Below are 15,997 nucleotides of genomic sequence, written 5' to 3'. Positions count from 1 at the left end.
TGATCTGTATTTATATAGAGCTTTTCTAGTCTTGATGACCACTCAAAGCGCTTTACAGTACAGTTTTACATTCACCAATTCACACAATGCATCTATTAGCAGCACTTTTCTCTATGAGAAGGGGCAATTAGGGGTTCAATATCTTGCACAAGGACATTTCGGCATTCGGAATGGGGAAGATTGGGATCGAACTGCCGACCTGCTGGTTAGAGGACGACCGCTCTAACTCCTTAGCCACAGCCGCCCTGTGTGTTACCACTGTGCCCTGTGTGCTGTTCTCACATCACAAATACACCTGAAGCTCTCAATGTTTATGGTCATAATAAACTGTGAAAAGAGTGAAAGCCTGATAATAGAAACACTAACAACATGCGTTTCCAATACATAAACTCAGGAATGGATCACACCAATATCAAGAATTCTGGCCAGTCACTGGAGCCACACAAATCCAGATGTGGTCAGAGGGATGTTCGGGGTGTCAGAGCTGCCAGTGGGAAACAGTGAATGTAATTCCAGAGACCCTTACTTTTTCTGTTGTGTTTAAAGAAGAGGAAAGGAGCAAGCTTCAGTTGACTGACCAAGCGCCAGCAGCTGAAGGCACTTTGTCGCTGGATCACTGCTCAGCTGTAGCTATCGGCCTGAATCACAGTTCTCCTTTGCAGTGTTTCTGTCCCCACTTAGCTTTTCATTGATAATTGTTTAGAGCTCCATTCACCCGACTGAGTTATGTAGCTTTATCTGTAGTTGATGCATCATCAAGCAGCTTTGTGCTTTTACTCCTTCAGTGATTTTGTTCAGTTCGATTTTCTAGTTAACTGTGATGCACTGCCTTGATGACAACTACTGCAATTTAAAATAGCCATGATACAAAATGCTAAAAGATAATATAATAAAATAATAATATATTAATGTTTTTCTTGTTCATATGAAAATACCAAACCCCTATTGAAATATATTACGCAGCCCAAACAAATGCGTCATACGCTTTAATGCAGTTACTATACTTCCTGATGGGACCCTTATCTACAGTACTTGGCATCTATAGGAAAGAAATGATACGAAAGAATATGCACATTCATTTTGATGTAAGTCATCCCCACCTCGTCTATTAGATCAAACTTGTAAAGGCCAGAATTTTTGCAATATAGGTTTGGTACATTTGATTAATTTGAATAGTTACATTTAAACACAATGTTATTGAGTTTATGATGTGATATAACCGCATGTAGAGGTATGCACCCGACTCACACTACTGTCAGCAGTGTCTTAGACGTTGTCACTGACCACCTTTTGGATTTAATGACACTCAATCATCTAGTATGTTAACAGTGACAATGAACAATCAATCACCAACAGCACCTATGCTTTTTATTTTCATCATACAGTATAGTCAATCATGCCCACACTCTGTTTTCATATAGGCCTAGAGACAGGTGATTCCCATGTTCCATGTTATTTCCGTCCCCTTAACTAGCACATAACTGTTCAACCTGCAATAATCTGAGTTCTCTATGTTCTGGTCGGATTTTATCTGTCTTTGGTGCGACAGTCCTGTAGCAATGTTCCAAGTAGCAACTCCTCCCGACACAACGCTCTAGAGCAGCTCATTTTACTAATTGAACCCTCAGATCATTATCAAAGCACTATTTACCTCTGTGCAATATTGTAATTAGATTATAGTCTCTATTTAACCCATCATGGACTCTTTGAAGCTCTGTGTTTTTAGTGTTAAGTCCTCAGATGCGTGGTTGGAAACAAATGACGGAGCCCTTTTTGAATTTAATGAGAACCGCTGCCTATCCACACTGAGTCTCTTTGCATCTTTTTTTATTTTGGTCCCACCTACTCGTTTTTTGCCATTGAAATCCAGTTAATTGAAGGAGTCTTTCACCGCTATACATGAAGGGGGGCAAATTAGCATCCCTTTCTGCCCATTGGGAAGCTACGGCAGACGTGGATGCTTTGATGTGAGAAGTGCGCTTTCAGTAGACGGCAAGCTTCCTGAAAATGAGCTGATGGCCCTGCTATTAGGCTCAAATGCAGATGCGTCCATGTGTTGCAAAACACTTAATCTTTTAATTGATCACCTTCTGCATGGCCTATTCTCTACATAGGGTTTTCACCGCTGCCTAATCAGAATCGCATTTTGGAGACAACATGAATTGCTTCTGAAAAGGCAGTAAGAGAGAGTAAATCCAGTGCGAAGGTGAAAAGAAGACTGCAGGTTATTGTGCAAATCTCCAGTGAGTCATGCAGCTTGTGGGAAAAAATATGTAATCTATGTAATAAAGCTAGTTTAATATTATGGAATGAGTGTGTGTTTTTCTGTTTGCAGATACTATTATGAAATCTATTTTTCACAATGAATACTTCCTATCCCTTTACCCCTCCATAGTTTCATATTACTGTTATGACAATATTACAATGCTCGGAGAAGGTTGTATGACAGTGTGCTTCTGCAGTCTTACGGCAGCTTTGTATATAGGACTCACTGAAGTGTGTCGGTGTGGATGTGATGGATTTGATTTATTGGACATCTGTTGATTTAGATTGTCTAAGAATCATTTGAATGAGATTCGTGCTGAATTACTTTAATTGTGGTAAATAAAAATAACACTGAAATAGCACAAATATATTTTAATGTTTGTTTTTCGCATTCACTTTATTTATCAGGACACAGGAAATACTGCAGCACTGCTGTAAATTCCATCTCCAGATGATGAACTTATAAATGTACACAGCAGCACCAACCCTCACAGAAGAAATGGGCAACAGTTTTCAGAATGTCCACAATTAAAAGACAAAATGTGCTAAAATGATAATGAATCTGTTTATTGATTGATTGATTTTTTTTATCAAACGGATGAAACGGATTTTAATTAATTCTGTAATGAATATGTTTAAATTCCTGTCAAATAAAATTCTGACTGTTGCTAAGTTTTAAAAAACAAACAATATTTCCATGACCATATTCTGGACTGAACTGAATGTATATAGATTTTTTAACAAAAAAAAACTTGGCTTCATATTGCGATATGAAATATTTTATAATTGGTAAAATGTGAAATATTCTATATGTAATGTTTTAATATTAGCAAATGTAACTTTCTCATCGCTGGGCTTTATGAACGACCATTTTCCTGGGTGTCTGCTGAACGAAAGAAACGCAACAACCCTCAACATTGTGAAGCAGTATATGACATGATGACGGGAGCAGGGGGAGTGGGGGGGTTCAGTCCGGTCCTCCGGCCGCGGAGCGCCGGGTCTCTGCTGCGGCCTCCAGGACCCCGCGCCGGGCGGAGACCACAGGCTCCTGGTGCAGGTGGTGACAGACACTCACAGGATCACATGTGGCTTGAATCATAACACATTAATGCCATGTGATTACATGTGTTCTCCTCCAAATCATCCCCGCTCAGCTGAAGTCCCAACATGCGAACAGCAAAGGAAATTGAACCGGGCGTTCCGGTAGTAAAAAAATATAAAAGGTGTGACTGAATAAACAAAGCCGAGTAGCGATTCCTTATTTATATAGGCTACTATGAAGTATATACACATATTTACACACATATATAAACTGCGGTGACTGAAGCACGGTGCCTTTGACCAAAACTTCATTAACGAAACTGCAAATAAAATACCAAACAATAAAAACATACAAAATACTTGTATACATATATATATATATATAAAAAAAAACAAAAAACACAACGATAAAATGTAGTACTAAGTGAGTATGGAACTGTTCCTATAGGACATAAGTGCAAAAAGGCGGTGGAGCATGATGCGTCTATGCTTCAGAGCAAAGAGCAATTCAATTGTTTTGTTCCTCATGTGAAAATAAAAATGTGGAAATGTACAAATGTCAAGACTTTTTAGTGATAATAATAATAACAATAATAATAATAACAACAACAAGCCTGAGTTTCCTCAGACATAACAACACGACAATTCCCATATAGCCTGTACAAAGAGGTAAATGGGCAGTTCTTAGAAAATAAAAAAAATGAAAGGCCCACTTTGCATGATTGAATAAATATTAACATTGTTATAGACTGACCCCCTGCACGCACACCCACACACACGCACACGCACACCCACACCCACACCCACACACACCGCTCCATGTTAAAACAGCAACATGTGTGGTATGTACAGTAAATGTACAGTGTTAGTCGCTGCCTGTGAAACAAACTGCAGCCTACTATAGTAGATGATCCGGGGAGCAAACGTCGTCCTCGATGTCCACGTCGTCTTCGTCGTCGTGCTCCAGCACGTAGTCCGCCTCCAGTCCGTGTTTGAGCTCCTCTGCGCTCTTGTCGTTCACGTCGCTCTCGCTCGAGTTCTCCGCGGAGCGCTCCCTCTCCCCGGGAGGCTTCCGCTCGTCCTGCGCCTTCCTCAGCTGCTTCTTGTGCTTCATGCGCCGGTTCTGGAACCACGTCTTCACCTGCACCATGATGGGAATTAAGAAAGGTATCCTCAATTTACTTATATACAGTAAGTGTTGTCCTATCCCTAATTGGCCACAACAAATCCTATGAAGCCAAAATTATATAAATTCATTCATATGACTGAAAAAGGACGTTTACTTTATGTTTAGTAGTGAAATGAATTAGAAATACATACTATTCCCTGAGTGCACGAAGCCCATTTATTATCTATGGAATTATAAGGTCTAAAATGAAGCCCAGTCCATAAGAGTAAATTACTTAATTTTATTTATCGCTTCTCTCAAACATCACACCACCCTCAGCCCTTCTATCTAAAAGTGTTGGACATTAACCGACGGCATAAACATAAATATGCATAGTCCACAGATGCATGCAACCATTATGTCGTTTAATAAGATCTTATATTAGTTATTAAACTTGCAAACCTACTGGTGTCCAGCACATGCAGACACATCACTCGATACGCACTGGTTGAAGTATCCTTGAGCAGACTCCCCGTGTGTGTTTGTGTGTGTGTGTGTGTGTGTGTGTGTGTGTGTCTGTGTGTGTGTGTGTACCTGTGTCTCGGACAGGCTGAGCGCAGTGGCCAGCTCCACTCTCTCTGGTGTGGACAGGTACCGCTGGATTTCGAACCTCTTCTCCAGGCCGGACAGCTGCGAGTCGGAGAAAACCGTCCGGGCCTTCCTGCGCCTGCAGTGCTTCCCTGGTAACTCCGCGTGGTGCTGGAACAAGGCCGGCATCTGCATCCCTACAGGTAAATAATCAACTGAAGAACCCGACCAAACCAAAAGTTGGAATATTCCAGGTCATATGAGATCACTGGAATTACAGTGTTTTGCATGTAGACTTTATTTTTTTTTCTGAGTTTTTTTTGTGCATTTTAAAACCGTAAATAATTTGAGGCTCAGTAGAGCAACCTGGGAAGCAATGATTGGCTTTTAAAAAGTTGTATCTAAACAAGACAAATTTAAGAGGAATAAAAGTGTATATTTATGTCAATTTCAAAAAATGATTATAGTGCTGTGACTTATAATACAGATGGTGAAATAATAAATCACTGGTTATTGTCATTTTCTGAACAATCGGATATCAATTCATTTTTGATGTTTGTCATATTCCAAAACTCATCTTGTTAATGCGGGGGTCACGTAAATCCACAAATTTAAAATAATTAACAATTATTATCACATATTTTCATTTTGAATCAGAGAATATGTATTTTGAATTATTTAGATTTTTTCTATTCATCATACATAAATCAAAGCTCTGGGTGATCGGGCCAGCAGAAAAAACAACCTGTTGTTCATCCCAGTGTCAGTCTCGGTGTCAGTCTCTTACCAGAAGTGAAGAAGTACTGGTGCTCCGGCTTGTGCAGGGGATGGTGCGGATGGGGCGCCAGTATCGGAGTGGGCATCAGCGGGTATCCATACTCCAGGATGGGCATCCGGGAGGCCAGGGAGCTGCAGAACGGCGAGGGGATGACCTCTCTGAGCGGCTTGGGCTTGTGCAGTAAGATGTCCTCTATGAAAAAGGACGTGGACCTCTGCGTGGGCGCCGCAGACGCGTAGTTCAAATTCATGGTGTTAGTTTGAGGTGTGTTGTGAAGGTTCGGTTCTGCCCAGACGTGCATCAGCATCTGTGGGTCCCGGGTTTAAACGCAGCCTGTGTGATCGCTGACACAGAACCAGTGGGAGGGCACATGTCCAACAAGTAGCCTATTTATTCACAGACAGATGCGGATTGGGGAAATTGATTTGGGCTTTGGCCAATTACAGCTGAGTATGGGCGGTGGGAGGCGGCGAGGGACTGGTTCTTCCCTCTTATTGGCTGACACGCGTTAGACGCTACGTGGGAAACCGGACAGCAAATAAACAGCGCACCTGTGACTGCAGCTCATCTGAGCAGCCACTCAAACCCCCGCTCTGCACGGTGTCCTAGCAACAACGCTGTTTTTTACTCACCACCAAGACTTATTCTTTATTCAAATATTTTCCAAACAAAATCATGATTAAGGCTTGAATTCGTTAATGAGATGCAGAAAGGCTTTCTTAAATGAATCCAAACAAATGTATCTAATAGTCTGTTTGCCTGTTTTTCGTGCAGTGGACATTAGGCAACATTCCTAAAGAAGCCAGTTTATGGCAGATCTGTTAAATGGTGACATTAAAGCAGCTTTAATAATAATAATAATAATAATAATAAAAATACTATTATTATTATTATTAATAATAATAATAATACAATAATAACAACCATAATAATAACAATAATAAGAATACAATAACACTAATAATAATACCTAAACTATCAAAGTGCTTTTATATTTTCATGCCTTTCACAAGTTATTAAATCCGATGATTGCCTTCGACACCAAACTTTAAATGAACGGACTTGTTTCTTGGACATGCGTCCTTACGCCGGGTTTCATCTCTTTCTTCGTGTTGTCAGTTTTTCAGTCAGGTGCTGTGGCCTGTGCCCCAGGAGGACTGGGCTGCTACAGGTCTGACTAGTGGGCTAATTCCTCCCAAATTGACTGTAATTGTCGGTATTAAAATCTGGGAGAGTACAAGTGCCGCTCCTGTGCCCATTTGCGCCAGAAAGCGGTGCGCTGTAATTTGTTGATACGGTGTTGTCATCACATTTCCAATCAGTCCCGTTAATGTGAAAGTGTCTTAATGTAGGCAGAATTCACGCTGCAATGCTATTAGGCAATTAGACCGAGGGAGGTGTTTGAGCGGAAGTTGTAATCCTCGGGCTGAAGGACCGGATTTCCATTTGACCAGACCCAGCGAGGACAAATTCATTAGTGGGAGTCAGTTAGGCTGGAAAAGCTCTGTTGCATTAGTTTGCATATAGGTTTGTATAACACGGGCGTGTGTGCTGAAACTGTAAATGAGCAGAGTCCCTGCTGCTGCAGATCAAACACCTCTTGCTGGAGAAGACTGTCCACTATATGACGGATGCTGCCAAGTGCGCACAACCTTCTGAAAAGTCATTATAGTCGAGTACTACAAATGTGATTCAGAAAAGCAATTTTATTAATTTCCTCTGACAGATTTGTCAAAATTAGAAATAAGATTCCAGGAGACAAAACCACATTCAAATTAATGTCAGTGTATTTTTCTAAAGGTGAAGTTAAAGAAAAGAAGAGAGCTCCGCGGCAGATGGAGGAAACCCTGCCGCACATGGCTCTGCGTCAATCCCCTTTATGAAGCGCACCAGGATAACAAGTTGCTTTTAGGGGGAAATTAGAAAGTAAATGAAACAAATGGTGATGAAATCGTCTTAAGGAGCTGTTCTTAAGGCGCGGCTAAGCTGCTTTTTGTGGCCATTTCATTAAGTAAAAAATTTGAGCCGGTCAGGCAGTGCGTCACTTCGTTAAGTGGCGCGTTTGGATAAGAGGTTTGCAGCAGTGCACGGGCTTATACCTGGTTTACTCTTTACACAGCAGCCATCCTGCAGCTGGTGGAATAAAATCGATGCGGTGCAGAGGAGCTCAACCACAATGTATTTGCGGTTGAAAAAAAATATCAGCATTGTGTGTCTTGCATAAATAATATAAACAACACAAAACCTTTATGGTGCTTTATACTCCTATAACATTGCTGTAAAATTGAAACGGATTAAAACCGATACAATTTGTTTGGTTTAAAACTTACTTAAAGTTGAATAAAATACTTTTTAGAAACAGAATGATGTTTGTGGTATTTTATATGTTCAGTATAATTTTTCAATAATATTCCATTGTAACCACGTGTGAATATATAGGCCTATAGAGAGAGTTAAACCTTTACAAAAACCTAAATTGTTTACATCATAACGAATGAGCGTCTCCTTTTCAAGGACACTTAGAATATGTATCTACGTGTGTGCGTGCGTGCGTGTGTGTGTCTTAGCCAGTTTTTTTAAATCTGAATTTCAGGATGTTTTCTTCAATGCAGACTGATCTGAACTTAATTTTGTCTGACAAATTGTGTCTCTGGTGGACACAGGCGGAGCAGGGCCAAACACGTAATCAGAAAATGCTGAGAACTCACTGGGCACAAATATAATAAATCCTGTACTCACAAAATAAACAAGAAAAATATACAGGGTCTATACAGATGAAAACGAAGAGATACATTTCCCCCAAATGTTTTTATTTCAAATCATTTCAAGTTGGATCATTCATGTTCCAGAGGTAAACTCTGCATCCATGTTATTGGTGAGGATCTACACACAGCCTTGATGCAACTCTTAACATCCTAATCCTTTGCTGGTTTCTAGTTTCAGTCTTCTAGTGAGAGTTGACGCTCCTGGGGCATTCATGCATCCGATAGGCACACATATAGAATACACCTGAAAAGAAGGAGAAGTCAGGTCTTTATTTTCCACCATGTTAAGATTAATTATTGAAATGTCTATCAGCTAAAACCATTGTGTGTAATTTAATTAATGTGTGATTATGTGTGACTTGTGTCATTTTTTATTCAACAGCAATACCCCCCCCCCCCAAAAAAAAAGCCAAATTGCTCTTTTTGGATCATGTTCAGTAAAGTCATTGAACATTTTTCCTTCAAAAACAAGAAAATCTGAGCAACCTTACATGTAATTCTGGGACATTGAAACTGGAACTGAAATGAGTTATTTTCTTTGTGAGTATATGAGCACTCACCAGCCTAACTAATGAGTCCTCTGCTGTGTCGCAGAAATGCTTGTAGGGAAAACAACAGCCAAGCAGCAGCACATTATAGTTGTAATGTGTGCTTGGCATCTAGTGAGGGGAATGCCATGGAAATAAATGCACATCATGTTCCTCTCTTCCATCATTTCATGTTGCTCATTTTAGGCCGACTAGTTTGTAATTTGTCTGTTATTTCTGATCTCAGCAAAACAGTTTAACATCATGATATTATGAGGAAGCTGTTCTTCTCTAACCTATTACCACAGTCAGTGCAGTGGAACACATGTGATCAGGAGGAACTGCACAGCAGCGCGGATGATTCACAGAGGAGCACTTAGTGAAAGCATTTCTTATACTTATAATATCACACCACAGATAGATAGATAGATAGATAGATAGATAGATAGATTGATTGATAGATCCGTTATTGATCCAGAGGAAACGTTATGTGTCTTGATTGTTCAACATTACACTTCTGCTTTGGTGTGGTATTGGTTGAGGCCCCGACATGTGTAATCTGTAAAACTAAACTTAACATTTTCTGCATGAATTATTGTAAAAATGAGTCTTAATATAATAGTAAGCCTGCTGCTAACTATGACACCATCAGATACGTCCTCACTTCTTCGAGTACATTATTGGTTGTTTATTGTTACCCAAAGTATAAATCAACGATTACGTTTCAAAGTGAATACACCATGGTGGGAACACTGACAAACTAAAGGAATCCAATGGCACCTTTGTGAACAAGAGGAACCCGATTGCAGCTTTGTTGGTTTTCATGTTTACCTGAAAAGAACGTGAGCACCACTGACACCCAGCCAATGATATAGGACCAGGAGAACCTCCAGTTTCCATAGCGTTTCCCGTAGTAGTTAATAGTCACACCAGTGTACACGGCCATAGCTAGAAACACTAAAAAGCCTGGGAAGGAACAAATGAAAAAAAAAGTGTGAAGAAAATGTTTCAGAACAACGATTACCAATGATGCTCATTAGAGCTGTCAGTTAACAATGTTCCCACGGATTCACTGTTCATTACAGATCAACACCAGATCATCTCACTCACACTGGATAAAGGACACAACAAATAATGCAAAATAAAGAATTTAAAACAGGAGCTTAATACAAAATCTTTCATGAATGAGGTATTTTAAAATTTAGTGTCAATGGAATCACCAAAAAGCCAAATGAACTGCAAATTACAGATGAAACCAAAAGTGCAAAGTGGAAAAACCGAGGAGTTGAACTTACATGCGATGAAAAACAATATGCCTGCAGCAAAGGTTTTGTCAAACCTGTCGAAGGAGGAGTAATGGATGAAGGCCATAATGCCGATGATGATTCCAATGAAACAGGCCAAAAGAGAGAGGATCATGAGGGCGCGGGTGGCGTCTAAGTGGGCTGTGGACAAGGTCAGAGGTCAGTCACTGGTGGGGTCAGTGCAAGTCAACAGAGGTGAATGATCTGAGACGTAGCTCTGCTCAGGCTACATTAACAAAGCAATGTGAAATACATCTCTGAGAAGAAAAGAGGAAAAAGGTCAGATGAAAATCGTAAATGAACAACCACATGTTTAACAGACGTGATCGACGTTTTGTAGAAGTAACCCTCATGTAACCATCATGAATTTCTGCAAGTCACTGAAATCCAATGAAAAAGGAGAGATGTTATCTGCCATTATCTATCCTCATTGTTGTGCAGTATTGTAACACTGCTCACTCGGCTCCCATTTGAGCCTAAATGTGTGGGTTCACCATTCAGCCCGTTAAGGTTTGAATTAGCCATAGAACCATAGAGATGTTCAGACAGAGGACTGGTTTGTTGGCAAGCTGAACTTTTACTGCTCAGTGCACAGAATGAACCTCACAAAACTGTTGAATCTCTGGCTCCACCCTCAGAGCTTTATTTCATTCTCATCAGTGAAATAATGATTTGTGCCTCTGGAACAGCTCCACCTTCCAAAAATGTCTGCAGAAGTAACAGAAAAATATTTTAGTTAGTAACCTCCCAATCATCGACACGACTCGGCTACACTTACCAATGCTGTCGCTGTGTGGGAAGCATTTGCCTGGCATACAGTAGCGCCACAGGCCCTGGTGCATGTAGTTGCTGGACTGCCGATACTGCATCCAGTAATCGGTTGCTGTGGAAACAATCAGGAGGATGTTCCCCACTCCTGCACAGAACAGCCCTCCACCCATAAAGCTGTACATCCTGCACCTGCAGACACACACACACACATAGAGAGGAACATAAGGTCGCTTAGAATCAGCGGTCAGTGGAAGGGCCCCCTCCTCTCTACCTAACAGACACACACACTTCAGGGAGAGAGGGTGTAAGTGTCAGTAATTGCTTTGTAATGAACATATTATTTCCACTGGATTGAGCTGCGGGGTCGCCCGTGTATGTGTATGCTCCACTTTGTTCTCTGGGACATCAGTCCCTGAAGAAGGCTTTACATACACCCCCACTCACAATGCGTGCACACACACAAGGTCCAACCACTATCAAATCCAGCGATGCTTTGATACTTGATACATCTATTGCTCATTGTTCCACCTGGGTGCAATATCCTGCAGCCATCCTCTCGTTCTCATGGAGAGTTGTCATGGATGTTTTTTGGGGAAAAGATGATAGAAAGATATATCTTGTTATGTCTGAAACCTGAACTGAAGAGCTCTATAGTTCCGCATATCCCCCTGAGCATCCTCTCTGGCAAGTTCCAGCAGCTGTCTCAATCTAAACCAAAGCACTTTTAAATCAATTTGACAAAACAAAACAAATGACAATAGTCTCAGAATGTCAATGCTTTGTGACGTATGATAAATCCTAATCATTTTATTTTATCAACATCAGTCAGCTAGTTAGATGAAATATTTTTCTCGGAAGTCACGACAATGAAAGCCCCTGAAACAAAAGTCTTTTTTCGCTCAGACAGAGGCCTTGGTGGTGGTTGGCACTGACCTCGTAGGTGATGGTGTCCTCTCAATCGCACAATCACATCATTCAATCTTTCAACTGAAATCCCTCAACTCTCACTTCACATGTCCTACACTACTGTAAAATACCTGAGAAAGCTGACCCACCAAGAACAAAGGTCTGTGCATATTTATTACATACTAATCTATAGTTCTGATTCCCTTGTGCACATTTCTTTATTTCTATAAATTTTTTATCCAGGGGGTGAAACCTCAAGAAGAAACTTGGTTTTAATGTCTTTTCATTCACCCCCACTGTAGTCACATTGATAAATAAGCTATTCTGTACATGTAGACTTAATATGCAGCAGAGTGACACTGTTTATCTCCCTGGAAAGTAAAAGACATTGTGAACATTTTAAGACAATAAAATGGGACAGATGAGTGTGCACATTTTTTGTCGTCCTTCTGTAGCAGTGGCTAATATGCTTTACCTATGGAGCTGTAAGAACTGGAGCTATCTCTTTACATGCAAAATAAAAAAGAAGCACAATATATAGCAACAAATTAAAAGACAAATAACTGAATAAACAACAACAGATATTGGCGAGAAATCAGTATTATCTTACCTTAATCAACCCCTTTTATGAAGATGTGTGAAGACAGGGCTGCCTGACAAAATACAACAAGATCCTATAATGCCAACACAGGCAGATTCCCAGCGAGCTAATAGCTCTAGCATTTGACGGGTTGAACAGGGGGGAACTGGGGCCACAACAAACACGCCGCTGAGACAATAGGCCAGGCCGACCACGGGCCAATCAGCACCTGCCAGTTTTGTGGTTTGGGAATCTGCTGAAAAAACAGAAATGACCAAAGCTTGGCAAGCTAAAGTAATACTGATGACTGCATGGTTTTGATTGAAAGTGGAGGGCTGAACAGGCTTTACTGGGGGGAAGGGCAGGCGGTACAGGGACTGCTGCTGGTCTCATATATTGGTCTCATTTAAAAGCAAACCTTGTCACAAAAGTATAAAAAAAAAGAGATCTAACAATCAGATTTAAGTTTTAATAAATTATTGGTATGTTATGGGGAATTCCTTATTATGGACTTTGTACATTTGCAGTAAATATTAACCAGTATTACACATACACTGTAGGTAGTTAATATTTTCATCTACAGGAAATGGAAGCTATTATGGTTAAAATGTATTTCGATCTCTACAACACAAAGGGGATGCACCAGTATGACCACAGTGTGAGTTGGATATCAGGTCATTTAAAGGAGCGTTTTATATGTTTTTGCTACAGCTGTATAGCCAGTATGAGCTGTTTACAAGACCATTATAATTTCAGCATCAATCCTTTACTCACCAGGTTCTGTCTCCAGTGGTGTTGTTTCTCATTTATTTCTTTCACTTCTTTCATTCTGTTGAAGTTAAATGTGGGGAACTGATTTGAAATAAATCTTTTTGTTTGCATTTGCGAGTTGAAAGTTGAAATGTCAAGCTACTTTTAAAGTCTGCATGGTTTTCTCCTTCTGAACACACAGTTCTTGTCAAAAACTCATCAAAGTCCAAATACTGATTACCACTCTGTGATTATGTACAAAAAGAGAAAGAATGTCACCAGTTCATCTATATATTTTTCAAAGTTTGACTTTAAGCTTGAATTTATTCGCAGCGTTTGACTTGATTCTGGGGAAATTTAAACATTCAGAATTATTTCAATGTTATTCTTTTCATTTTAACTTTATTCTAGTTATGTAAAACGGAAACAAAACCTCCTCCTCTCATTTTCTTCTTATATCTGGCCCTTATACTAATTTCCATATGTTACAGTGTACCTTGTAACACTGGTCTGTAATTTTAATCACAACAATATTAAAGCAAACATCTTCCTGAAAGAACACTTTTTTTTTAACCAGCATTTCATCTGTATTGCTCCTTTAATGCACTGTAAAGCAGACAGTGGCTCTACAATAGTTTTTCAACTATGTCCTCGATTTCACACGTTAATCATTCGCAGTACAGCTATACTGTGAAAGGACAGAACTCCCTCCAGCACTGCTGAGCTCTGATAAGCCAAATGTACTCTGGTAAACCTGCCCTGCATTAAACAGCACACAGACACAGTTAGAGACATGCTGGTGAGCAAAGTTGAGCATTTAGCAGCTAAAGACATATTTCCTATGAGTTGGTTATAGAGCTAGAAAAAGAGTGAACTTGGGACTTTCAACCATCAGGTTGCCTCTAATCTTAGTGCTGCTTATGTTACGAAGAAGCTATTTATCAATGAACCAAAAGGGAAAGAGACATTGTGTTTACCGTTGGTTGTATATGGGAGTTACAGTGTTGTTGACTGAAACATAGGGAAACATTTTAACTGTTGTCAAGTATTCACATAATATGGTGCATGTTGCTGTCCGGTATGGATTAAGGCACTGCTTTTCAAAGTGGGGGTCCCGACCCCCAGGGGGGTCGCCAGGGGGCGCCAGGGGGGGCGCGGAAACTGTAAGGGAAAAGGGGGGACAATGGGACAATAAGAATAAAATAAGTAATTATTAAATTAAATGTTTTTTTAGATGTTATTAATCACTGCATATCGAAATCTATGTGTCCTTGGATACCAATCTTTTTTTCTTCTAATGCCAATCTTTTATTTTAAAAAACCACACACTGCTCAAGCCAATCAGAATTGAGCAGCCGCTGCATCAGAAAGTTGCTGTGTGGATGAAAAATAGCTAGCTACCTCCTGCTAAAGGCAAAAATGGACACATTTAAAAAAAGAAAAAGATCCGACAACCAGACTGAAGATGACTCAGCTGCAAAACTGCCACAACCACGGAATACCACCTTGGCATCTAAAACTCGGAGGTATGAGGGACCAGGTATTCACTAGTAAGGGACCAGGTATACACACAGAGACAAACATACTTAAATGACAAGCACTGTTTATAACGGAAGAGAGACACTGAATGTAATGAATAAATAACTAAATAGAAAAACTAGAATATATATATATGTGTATGTGTATACATATATATATATGTGTATGTGTATACATATATATATATATATATATGTTTACAGATAATATGCCTGGACAGAAATGACAAGGAATGTTTGTAACAGAAAGAAGACAGATTATTAGTTATTAATAAAAATAAGGGAAATATATTAAGAAGCTGTATGTTTGATTTTTGATATTTGCCATCATATTGCACACGTAATTTAAAAAAAGTTTGCAACTGGGGGGTCCCCGCCAGAGGCTTATGCTATATGGGGGTCCTTGGCATGGAAAGGTTTGGGAGCCCCTGGATTAAGGCACTGGTCGTTTTTCAGCAATGTTGTGGGAATCACGACCATTCACCCTCGTTCATTTGTTACAGTGCTGTACTATATTACAACATTTACTTGCTGAAATACTGTAAATATATATAAATTCCACTTTCAAAATTGGTAGCAATGAAGGTAAATGGGGGTGGCAGGTGTTTGAAGGAGCAGTTCACACCAGAGCAGATCCCTTCACTGTGCTCTGACTTGATGTTTCCTTCATTCTCACCATCATCTGCCTGTATTTCCCCTGTTGTGGCTCTTTGCCATATCCAGCCAGGGCTTTCTTTGCTTTGACACACACAGGCACAAACCCTGAAGATGAAAGGAAAAGAGTAGCTCCATTAACTGCATTACAGCAAGTTGCTCAGACCAATTGACAACAAAATGCCCCAGAAAAAGCATTTTTCTCCCCGAGATTTGAGTGCTGTACTTACATCTAACTTCATTTTTATAGACTACAGCCTATTTTCTTCCATCTGGAGTGTGGCAGCCAGGAGGGCATTTGATATCCTCCCATGCACCATCAAAGTGGACAATATGCCTCTGTGACAGAAGAGCAAATCCACGTTTTCTTGTATCCATCCAGCTTTTGAGAGATTAATTTTGTTATGGAAAGTCTACATTTA

General features: G+C 40.1%; 2 protein-coding genes and 1 long non-coding RNA gene across 3 annotated transcripts; 1 reads left to right on the top strand and 2 right to left on the bottom strand.

Annotated features, from left to right (window-relative positions):
* The first annotated feature begins 25 nt into the window (after positions 1–25).
* On the top strand, positions 26–14,416 carry LOC117774654. The gene is made up of 3 exons (XR_004616116.1): positions 26–247; positions 4,159–4,163; positions 14,406–14,416. It is a non-coding gene; the product is annotated as an uncharacterized LOC117774654 (long non-coding RNA).
* Positions 2,855–6,123, bottom strand: bsx (brain-specific homeobox). The gene is made up of 3 exons (XM_034607218.1): positions 5,790–6,123; positions 5,009–5,199; positions 2,855–4,447 (listed from the first exon to the last, which is right to left on the bottom strand). Exons 1-3 carry the CDS (start codon positions 6,085–6,087, stop codon positions 4,205–4,207), a joined length of 732 nt encoding a protein of 243 aa, XP_034463109.1. The 5' UTR covers positions 6,088–6,123; the 3' UTR covers positions 2,855–4,204.
* lim2.1 (lens intrinsic membrane protein 2.1) lies at positions 8,646–12,749 on the bottom strand. Its single transcript, XM_034607219.1, has 5 exons — positions 12,664–12,749; positions 11,155–11,336; positions 10,368–10,517; positions 9,904–10,038; positions 8,646–8,789 (listed from the first exon to the last, which is right to left on the bottom strand). The coding sequence occupies exons 2-5, from the start codon at positions 11,327–11,329 to the stop codon at positions 8,728–8,730; spliced, it is 522 nt and encodes a 173-aa protein (XP_034463110.1). The 5' UTR covers positions 11,330–11,336; positions 12,664–12,749; the 3' UTR covers positions 8,646–8,727.
* Positions 14,417–15,997: the final 1,581 nt, after the last annotated feature.

This window comes from Hippoglossus hippoglossus, chromosome 14, assembly GCF_009819705.1.
Source record: "Hippoglossus hippoglossus isolate fHipHip1 chromosome 14, fHipHip1.pri, whole genome shotgun sequence".
Classification (NCBI taxonomy): domain Eukaryota; kingdom Metazoa; phylum Chordata; class Actinopteri; order Pleuronectiformes; family Pleuronectidae; genus Hippoglossus; species Hippoglossus hippoglossus.
This window is presented reverse-complemented; position numbering and strand designations above follow the sequence as displayed.